Below are 9,798 nucleotides of genomic sequence, written 5' to 3'. Positions count from 1 at the left end.
CCTCAGCAAACTCCAACAGCCACATTCAGCACCATCCAACACAGTTCTGATGTTCAAGGCTTCCTCATGAAGAGCAAGGGGTTTAAAAACCCATCTCCATTGATTCTGCCTTCCTCTTGAATAACTTTATAGCCATGGGACTTTATCTTACATCCCAGGCTCATCTATATTAGGAGCTTTGGTGGGATTTTTAGCAGTGGTCAAGTTCACTGTTTTTTTCTCTTTATAAAGTAGAAGTTATCTCTTGTCTCAGTTGAGGAAGGGGAAGTTGGAGATGACAGAGCATTCCTGTTCCTGAAAGGGCCCCATCCTGAGAGTGTGGACTTGGTGAAGCAGTGTGTCAGTCAGACATTCCTGCCTCAGCTCCTTATTTAGATCCAGCCTGTAGCAGCTTCAAGATCTGCAGATAAGAGCAAGGGAGAATTCCCGCATGTGCACAGCAACACACTGGAGTGGCATCATGAAAAACCCCACAAAAACTCCATAAAGCATCAAAGCAAGGTCTCTGCATTGGGATCTGCCAATCTGCATTTTTCACCTTAAAATATTTGCCCAAATTTGAGTAGGACAACGAGAAATGGAACTCAGTTGAGTTGGGCTTGGCAGTCTTGTTTATTAACCAACTTTATCTTACCTCCTTGAAGTATTAAAACTAAGTAGAACATCTCAAGTTGAAACTCTTCTCTTAGGACAAGTATCATGTCCTATTGTCAAGACTTTATTTCTGAAAGATACTTAGGAGACCTGCACAAAACTCATTTTCTTAAATGCAGGGCTGACAGGGCAGAAGACCTTGGGTTTCAGACTGAGTGTGCACGAGACAGCTGAGGTTTCTCATGTTACCTGGAATTCAGGGAAACAGCTGGAAAGTCAGAGAACCACGTCCCTGTGCCTGCTACACAGTGCCACAAACATGGTGGTGGAGAACTCGGCAAGATTGATAATAGTTTGCATTTGAATAGCTCGTAGTGCCTAAGGATTTCAAAATGGCACAACAAGCAGCAGGATTTAGCCCCCAGCCTTCGAGTTCTCACAGCATCATTATTAATTTTGCAGAAACACAAACTCTGTAGTCACCAGGAACAATAATTTCTCCTTTGGGGGTATCACCTCCTCATCCTTTCGCCCTCAATCCCAAAGTGCCCAGTAATCTTAGCTCAGAAAGGAATGTGACTCAAGCCTTCCACTGATGCACTGTCACCTGCAAACCCTGCAGGCTGGATGTGGCCATGGTTTTATCACTGGCCACCAGCTGCCTCTACAGCTCTTGCCTCCTCCCCAATGATTCAGCAAATCTTCTTTGAGGAGAAAAACAAGCACATAAATGAACAAATCACAATGTCAGATTACAAAGATGAGCGGGGAAAAGCTGCGGCTCAAAGGAGGGAGATAAAAGTTGAAGTTACACGAGCCAAGGATGAAAATGACCAATAAGGACAAGGTTTCTTTGAAGGGAAGCAATAATAACGTGAAAAAAGTGTTGTAATTTGGATACTTAATGCTGTGAAACATTGCTAAGAGTAGAACACAATGTGGAAGGAAATGAAGCGTATTCTACCCTCTACTATCTGGGCATTGCACAGGGCTGATAGGGATTTTTACTGGTATAGATGAGAACTGAACAGTCCATTCTGGTTTACACTGGAACAGAGTTCCCCTAAGAAAGCTATTTTCAGAAGGGGTAACCAAGACTTCCAATAATCTGGAAGCCCCTTGCCAGGCACTTTGAATGTCACTGTTCCTGGAAAAAAGGATGCAAGTTATTAGCAGAGGGCAGTTGGAAGTAATGTTTTAACTCCTGACAACTTTGGCCACTGCACCATATTTTTATATCATAGCCCTTTTCCACAAACATTTTGTTTCCTGCTTGAGGTGAAATATAGGATCAGTGTAACAGCTCTATAGAATAAAAAGTAAAAAAGAAACTCCAGGCAGACCTCAGCTAGGAGATGTATTAGTTCCTCTAATGGCATTCCACTCCACTCAGAGCCCAAACTTCCAAGAATGCCATGAAATCTTAGGGAAAATAAGTGTTTGGAATTTATGGAGAGCTTATTCCACATTTGGGGAATCTCTCAGCCCAGTGAGTCCTCCAGTATGTGTGAGAGAGATTCAACCTTCCCCTGGATTAAATGCAACACAAAAAGCAAGCCCAGAAGGAAGGGGAGCTCAGGAACTGTGGACACGTATGGGATGGATAAACTGTTCCCAGAGGGAGCAGGGTTTTGGGGTACATACTTACACTGCTGCTCTTCCCTAGGAAATACAAAAGAGGGAACCAGAGCACAACCCAGAGGCCTTCCCCTCGAGCTCACCCGGGATATTGTTGCTGTGTAAGCTACGTAAAGAGTGCCAGGAATGTCTTGTTTTAAAGCATTTCCCTGTGCTGTGCTGCCACCTGCATTCACAGCTCTGGGAGTCTCTCCTCAGGTCTGACAATATTCAGGCGAGCTCTAGAACTCCAGCCCACCTGAAAAGGGGAGAACTTTTCACCAAGTTCCAATGTTTAAAGCTTGGCTACAGCGAAGATGGAGACTCCCTTTAGGAGGAGTCATATGGAGAAAATGAGGGGTAATGGGTGCAAGTTACTCCTGAGGAAATTACAATTGGATGCTAAAGGACAATTTTTCACAGTGAGAGCAATCAGTCATTGGAATAACCTCCCCAGGGAAGTGGTGGATTCCCCAACACCAGACACTTCTCAGATCTGCTGGACTCTCTTGTCTAGACCGGGCTTTTGCCAAGGGAGATCAGGTGATCCTCGAGATCCCTTCCAAACTGGTATTCTTTGTTTCCATCAGAATGTGCTACTGCTGCACCCTACAGGCCGAAAACAGTTCTTTTACCATTAATCACAACTTCTAAGCCAGGCTTATGGTTTTGTGGGGGAGGCTGGCTCCTGGGTATTCGGGGCTGGTTCTGTTTCTACCCCATCCCAGAGGTCTCACAGGAAGAACACACAACTCAGCTCCCACTTTACTGGCATGAGCAGGAGGAAGCAGTTTTAACACAGACACACGGATGTGCCACCAGCCCTGACTCAAAGACCCCACAGCAGTGGGGGACACAGGGCTCAGCTGTGCCAGAGATGTCCCACATGCTGGATCCCCATGGAAAAGGGAGAGCTCAGGAACAGAGGGGACATGGGCTGGAGACCGTCAGCTGCTGAAGCTGCTGCCTTGTTCTGCTTTATCCCTTTAGGTCTGGCACAACAGAGGAGGCACAGGGAGAAACTGCCTGGCAGTGGCCACTCCAGCAAAAGTCCACTTGGTGAGGAGGGGACCTGGGGGTGTGGTGAAGAGCACTGTCCCTCCCTGCACACCCCACACATCCTGGGGTGCAGCAAATCTGGCTTTCTGCCAGGAATTGATGCCATATGTTCCAGTGTCCCCACTGGCTCCGACTGGCTTTGCCAGAATAACAATGTGGGAGATCTCCCACAAGAAACATCTTTCATTTTCTCACTGTTGGCCTTCATCTGCATTTAAAAAAAAAAATCATGACATTTTCCTCTGGCATTGCCCCTTGATGCAGAGGTTAGGCCAAAGCTAAATGAACCCATTGGCCACTTGGCTGAGTCCCTTTTCTTCTGGATTCTGGAGCACAAACCTCATTTTCACATGATCCAGTGACAGCCCCATGTCTGTTTGAGCACGGGCAGAATGCAAACTTGATCCCTTCCCTGTTTCCTAGAGAGGGATACAACAATTCCTGGTATTGGGGTGACAAACTGATTGGCCTCAGCAGGATGTGTCACCCAGACAATGCCGTTTTTGTGATTAAGAAATCTCAACTAAACCACTGGATGCTGCTCTCCAGACCTGGAAGAAAGTGTGCACCAATGATGTGGATAAATGGGTGTATACATTTTCATAATAACTGCCTAATGAGTCCTTTAGGAAGCTCAACAAGCTCCCAAGAGAGAGACAAGCATCCAAATGAGCTGGTAATACACCAGAGAGGAAGAGTAACAGAGAAGATGCATTCCCAAATCTCTCTGAGTGTGGGAAGCACAGTCTGGTAAGAATGGTGGCCATGTGGAAAATAGAAAAAGTTACCTGAGGAGGTTTGGCCTCCAGCCCACACAAGCAGCACCTGCAGGGCTCTCACAGCCATGCCCTGCTACGTCAGCCATGGACTGGCCTTAGGCTACTGAAGGACAAAGGTGTGGAGGCTGCCCTGCTTCAGCTCCAAGCCAAGCCTGGCCCATGGCATTGGCACACACCTGCACCCCTGGCTATATAAGCACAGCTCTCCAGCTGGGACAGTCTGCCCAGCACTCACCATGGCTCGCTGGCACATCCTGGGCTTGGCCCTGTGCTCCTACCTCGGGGTAGCCTGGGCTGCGACCGTAAGTACAAAGGCTGGGTTTGCACCCTAAGGCTGAAGGTTTTCTCCTCCTGCCGTTTGTCTTTGGGACTGTGGGGGAATTGCTGCTGCCTGTCTGCTCCAAAGGGCACCTGCAGGGCACCTGCACAGCCACAGCTCCAGTGGCACTGTGGGCTTTCCACAAGGGATCAAGGGCACGGATGGGGAGGGTGGGATGTGAATATGTGGCAATGTGGGAAACCACACTGATGAAGGACAGAGCAATGGATTTTCTCTTCTCCATGGTACCACCTGTAGCTGGGTGTGGTGCTCACCGAGGGAGGATTTGTGAAAGGTGAGAATAAGAAACTGGGACTCCTTGGGGGCTACGTCGACATCTTCAGAGGGATTCCCTTTGCTGCCCCGACAAAGACTCTGCAAGACCCTGAACCTCATCCTGGCTGGGATGGTAAGATCCAACTTTTGAATGCCTTTGGTTTGGGGTTTTATTTTCACTTCTCTCTCTTTAATCTCGTACACATGGGAAATGGTACAACGTATTATTCAGACGGGTTGCAAGGTCTGGGGAGGGTTTGCTGCCACTGCACTGGACTCAGAGAGGAAAGGATGGGTGAGCAGACACCTTGCAACCAGAGAATGGAGCTGATACCCTTAACCAGGATATGCTGTCTTCCCTTTCTCCTCTTAGGAACACTGGAAACAAAAGAATTCAAACCACGCTGCCTGCAGATGAAGCTGACACAAACTGATGTCCGTGGGAGTGAGGATTGTCTCTACCTGAACATCTGGATCCCTCAAGGGAGGAAGCAGAGTATGTGCTGGGCAGGAACCTGGGGAGGACATTCCCACCTGCCTTGTGTGCACAGACTGTGCTGGATTCTGTCTCAGTAGTTGTGGTCTGTAGTGGGCAGGTGCTGAGCAGTGATTTTCAGGGTAAAAAGGGGGGAGCTGTGTCAGACAACACCTTCCGTCACCTTCACTGTGTTGGGAGGGTCAGCCTCTTGAGCAGAGCAAGGATTTTCTTGCAGAGCATCAAGTCAGCTCCTGCACAGGGCAGGGGGGAGCAGTGCTCAGGGAGGGGGTGAGGGCATGGAGGGGCAGCAGCTTCCAGCTCAGAACGGGCTCACTCTGCTCGTGTTCCTCTCCTGCCAGTCTCTACCAAGCTGCCTGTGATGGTTTATATTTACGGCGGCGCTTTCCTGGTCGGAGGCAGCCAGGGAGCCAATTTCCTGGACAACTACCTGTATGATGGGGAGGAGATCGCCGTGCGGGGCAACGTCATCGTGGTGACCGTCAATTACCGCCTGGGGCCGCTGGGCTTCCTGAGCACCGGCGATGAAAACATGCCAGGTACCAGGGCTGATCCTCCTCGGGGGTCCTGTCCAGGCTGCCCAGTTCGACAGCTTTGCCGTGCCCCTGCTCACTGGTGGCTGATCTCTGTCCCTCAGGAAACTACGGGCTCAAGGACCAGCACATGGCCATTGCCTGGGTGAAGAGGAACATCAAAGCTTTTGGCGGTGACCCAGACAACATCACCATCTTTGGGGAATCGGCCGGTGCCACCAGTGTCTCCCTGCAGGTGGACGATCCTTGTTGGCTGTGATCAGAGCCCCCTTCTGTGTCAGCCAGAGAGAGGAGCCCCTTGGCCCTCACCTGCTTTCCTCCCCACCTGCTGCCTCAATAACGTGCTGCCCTGGCCAGGACAGCCATGCTCAGCCTCAGTGCTTTGTAGCTGCTCCTCCTTCTGCAGCTTCATCAGCCCCACCACTGCAGCCATGTGTCCTGTGAAGAAACAGCCTTTACTTTCCATGTCCCCCTCCTCTGCTCCTCTTCTCAACATCTTTATTTTTCTTTTTAACTCCCGAGACTGTTAAACACCACAACAGGTGGCATCTTCCCCAGGCTGGGTGCACAAGCTGGGAGGTGATCAGTGGGGCATGCCACGGTGTCTTCAGGAGTTTGTACCCAAATTCTCTTGTTTCTGTTTTTCCCCCTCAGACGTTGTCCCCAAAGAACAAGGGCCTGTTCAAGAGAGCCATCAGCCAGAGTGGTGTTGGCCTCTGCAGCTGGGCCATCCAGAAGGACCCGCTCCTCTGGGCCAAAAAGGTAATGTGCAAGTCGTGCCTGGACAAGTATAAAATACAAAAAAGCAATTCCCTTGAAAGGAGCTGCGCCCAACAGAGGGGTGGAAAGTCACTGCATTGACATTGAAACCACTCCACAACTCTGCCTCTATAGGAACAACTGCTGTCTTTGGGAGCTCATGCCTGGATGTTTCTCTCTCTCTTCTCCTGCAGCTTGGAGAAAAGGTGGGCTGCTCCACTGACAACACCACCCTCTTGGCCAACTGCCTGCGCAGCTCTGACCCCAAAACCTTGACCCTGGCCTACCACCTGCAGCTCATCAACCTGCCCAGTAAGTCCCCCTGCCCATGCTGTTGTCCATCAGCCACCCTGGACTCCCCAAACCCAGGACACTGGGTCAACTGCCAGGAGTGTTGAGGTGGTGCTTGTGCCCTTCAGAAAAGGGATGTTAATGGAAGCTCTTGCAGTCACCTTTCTGTAGGCAGATGCACATTGCACTAAGTGACCAGTTCCGGCCTAAGCCTGTTCTTGAGATGTACCAGACCACACCTCTGGTGTTTCCTCACCACCTAACAGACTCCACTCTTGTCTCCTGCAGTGCCCCTGGTGCACACCCTCGCCCTGTCTCCTGTGGTCGATGGGGATTTTCTCCCAGACATGCCAGAGAACCTCTTTGCCAACGCTGCTGACATCGACTACGTGGCCGGGGTCAATGACATGGACGGGCACTTCTTTGCCGGTGTGGATTTACCGGCCATCAACCGCCCGCTGGTGAAAGTCACTGCGTGAGTCACACGTGCCCTTAGAACCTCAACAGGAGACATCTGCTCTTAGTGCAGCTCCCAAACCACAGAGTTAGACTTGAGTGGACAAGGCATCCAAACAGGATGTCACTGTGAGCCTGGGTGCCCAGGCCTTTTGTTGCCAAGTCCAGAGGCTTCACGAGAAAGGAGCAGGCAAGAGCCCTGCCCTACCTGGAGCTGCTGGTCAGTAATTAATTAATATCACTTGTCCTTCCAGGGACGAGGTGTACAAATTGGTCAAAGGCCTCACCGTGGACAGGGGCGAGGCTGGAGCCAACGCCACCTACAACATCTACACACAGAGCTGGGGTGACAAACCCACGCAGGAGGTGGTGAAGAAGACAGTGGTGGAGCTGATGACTGACTACATCTTCCTGATCCCCACACAGAAGGCACTGGACCTGCACGTGCAGAATGCCAAGTGAGCAGCTCGGCCCTGGCAGGAGCCCAAAGCCAACCTGGGGGGCTGAGGAGTGGGTTAAGAGGGCTCTGCTGTCCCCTCACAGCTGCTGAGCCAGGCTCTTTTATTTCCCAGGAGTGGCAAGACCTACAGCTACGTGTTCTCCCAGCCGTCCCGCATGCCCGTGTACCCCAGCTGGGTCGGGGCAGACCACGCTGATGATCTGCAGTACGTGTTTGGGAAGCCCTTTGCCACCCCCTTGGGCTACAAGACCAAGCACAGGACTGTCTCAAAGGCCATGATTGCTTACTGGACCAATTTTGCCAGCACTGGGTGAGTGATTTCCATTCCACCTTTGGGGCTTGATGCAGCCCTTCAGGCTGCTGGTTTTGCCCAGTAACTTTTCAGGATCATTCCCAGAAGTTCTCTGTGTTGTGAGCAGGGCTCTGTATCTCATAGGGCTGGAGTTTGTTCTGGATTCTTCTCATCCATACCACACTTGGGGAAGGCAGAGGCATTTTCATGACTTACGATCTCTGCTTCCACTTGATGAGGTTTACTCCTGAATCCTGGTCTTCAGGCAGGAATTAAGTCCCTGAGTGGAGACAGAGATGATGCCAGTGGGGATGGAACGAGGAGACTGCAGGTCATCAACTCACTCCTGGCAGGCAGAATTCCTACTGTCCCAGTGTCAAACACTCTGAATGGTCACAGAGTTAAACTGCATCGCCAAGCTGCCCTGATAAAACTGAGCTTCTGTGTCTCCTTTTCCCCCAGTGATCCCAACAAAGGCAATTCAGAAGTGCCCGTTTCCTGGCCAGCCTACACCAGCGAGGGCAAATACTACCTGGATATCAACAACAAGATGAGCAAGAGCTCTGTGAAGCAGGACCTGAGGTCTGAGTATGTGAATTTCTGGAACTCGGTCTATCTGCAGATGCCACAGGTTGCCAACATCTCCCAGGCGGAGTTACTGTTCTGAAACTTTTGAAGATAATTCAATAAAGGCTTGCATGTAACTGAGTGATTCTGGTTCTCATTTTGTTTGCCATGACAGGGTTGTCTTGTCAACATTAAAGTGAGGTAGGAAAGGACATCCATTGTGTGGGCAGTGTGTGTTCCCCTGGCTTTGACACCCCGATGTTCCAGGGAAGTTGCTGGCAGCTGGGATCCAGTCTCTCCCTGGTCAGCCAGATGTTGGCCCTGGGGTTGCTTTCCCTCATTGCCCCTGTGAGCCCAGGCAGGAGAACCCAATCCTGACTTGTCCTCTGGATTTCCCTGTGTTACCATCAAGGTTCCTGGTACTGCCAACCAGATCCTAGAGATTTACAGTTGCAACAGGTGAATGCAAGCCAGTCCTGACCTGTTCTTTATCATGCTCTGACATTGCTTAGGAACTGATAGGGCAGAATAAATCCATGGGGGTGGTGATTCCCACTGGTTTTAAGGCAGAGGTTGGGATGGATTGGGCTGAGGAGCTGCAGCTCTGAGTAGGGCAGGAAAAGGAGCACAACTTTCCACAAACCTTGTCCACCACATGTCCCCAATCCACACACCACACACTAGACCTGGCCTGTCCAGGCCCTGGTACCTTGTGGGGAGAGCAGGGGGGGCTCAGCCAAGCTGGAGCTGCCCCACAGGCCTGGCTGATGTGCAGAAGCCAGGGTTGGTGTGGGACATGGAGGCTGTGCTGTGGAAGGTGGGAGGAGAGCACGGGGGGTCACAGCGTGGGACTCTGGTGTGTGTGTCAAGGTCCTCCATGCAGAGAGGCTGGAGGATGGGGAGCCCACCCCTGGGGTGAGCCAGGGTCAGAGAGACCCTGCAGGAGGACAATCCTCCTGCCTGCTTCCAGAGAGCAGGAGCCAAGGGCAGGGTTTCCAAGGATTGATGCCATGTGTTCCTGTGTCCTCCTGGCCACAATTGGCTTTGCCAGAAGAACAACCTGGGAGATCTCCCACAAGAAACATCTTTCATTTTCTCATTGTTGGCCTTCACTGGCACTTTTCAAAGAAAAAGAAATTTCCAGATTGAGTTGCTACCTGCAGTTCCCTCTTGCTTTGCCCCTGACCCACTGAATAGCTGCAGTAGCTCGAGGAGAGCAAATGCAGAGGATTCAGCCTTTCCAAAACATTTCAAACAGATCAGTCCCAAGTGCCTGGAGGGTATTCTGACACCCAGGGCA

At 50.9% G+C, this 9,798-nt stretch overlaps 1 protein-coding gene across 1 annotated transcript; it reads left to right on the top strand.

The window, feature by feature from the left end:
• Positions 1-2,062: 2,062 nt before the first annotated feature.
• LOC106851286 (bile salt-activated lipase) lies at positions 2,063-8,622 on the top strand. Its single transcript, XM_088177464.1, has 11 exons — positions 2,063-4,351; positions 4,627-4,777; positions 5,018-5,140; positions 5,482-5,679; positions 5,778-5,908; positions 6,328-6,435; positions 6,627-6,744; positions 7,012-7,198; positions 7,434-7,637; positions 7,752-7,949; positions 8,394-8,622. Exons 1-11 carry the CDS (start codon positions 4,286-4,288, stop codon positions 8,596-8,598), a joined length of 1,689 nt encoding a protein of 562 aa, XP_088033590.1. The 5' UTR covers positions 2,063-4,285; the 3' UTR covers positions 8,599-8,622.
• The last annotated feature ends 1,176 nt before the right edge of the window (positions 8,623-9,798 follow it).

Source organism: Sturnus vulgaris, chromosome 22, assembly GCF_052056855.1.
Source record: "Sturnus vulgaris isolate bStuVul1 chromosome 22, bStuVul1.hap1, whole genome shotgun sequence".
NCBI classification, from domain to species: domain Eukaryota; kingdom Metazoa; phylum Chordata; class Aves; order Passeriformes; family Sturnidae; genus Sturnus; species Sturnus vulgaris.
This window is presented reverse-complemented; position numbering and strand designations above follow the sequence as displayed.

Excerpts from the sequence above, each read along its gene's own strand:
- LOC106851286 (XM_088177464.1), top strand. The coding sequence starts at position 4,286 with ATGGCTCGCTGGCACATCCTGGGCTTGGCCCTGTGCTCCTACCTCGGG. Across the intron at positions 4,352-4,626 it reads GGGTAGCCTGGGCTGCGACC|CTGGGTGTGGTGCTCACCGA; the intron begins GTAAGTACAAAG and ends TACCACCTGTAG. Across the intron at positions 5,141-5,481 it reads CCCTCAAGGGAGGAAGCAGA|TCTCTACCAAGCTGCCTGTG; the intron begins GTATGTGCTGGG and ends CTCTCCTGCCAG.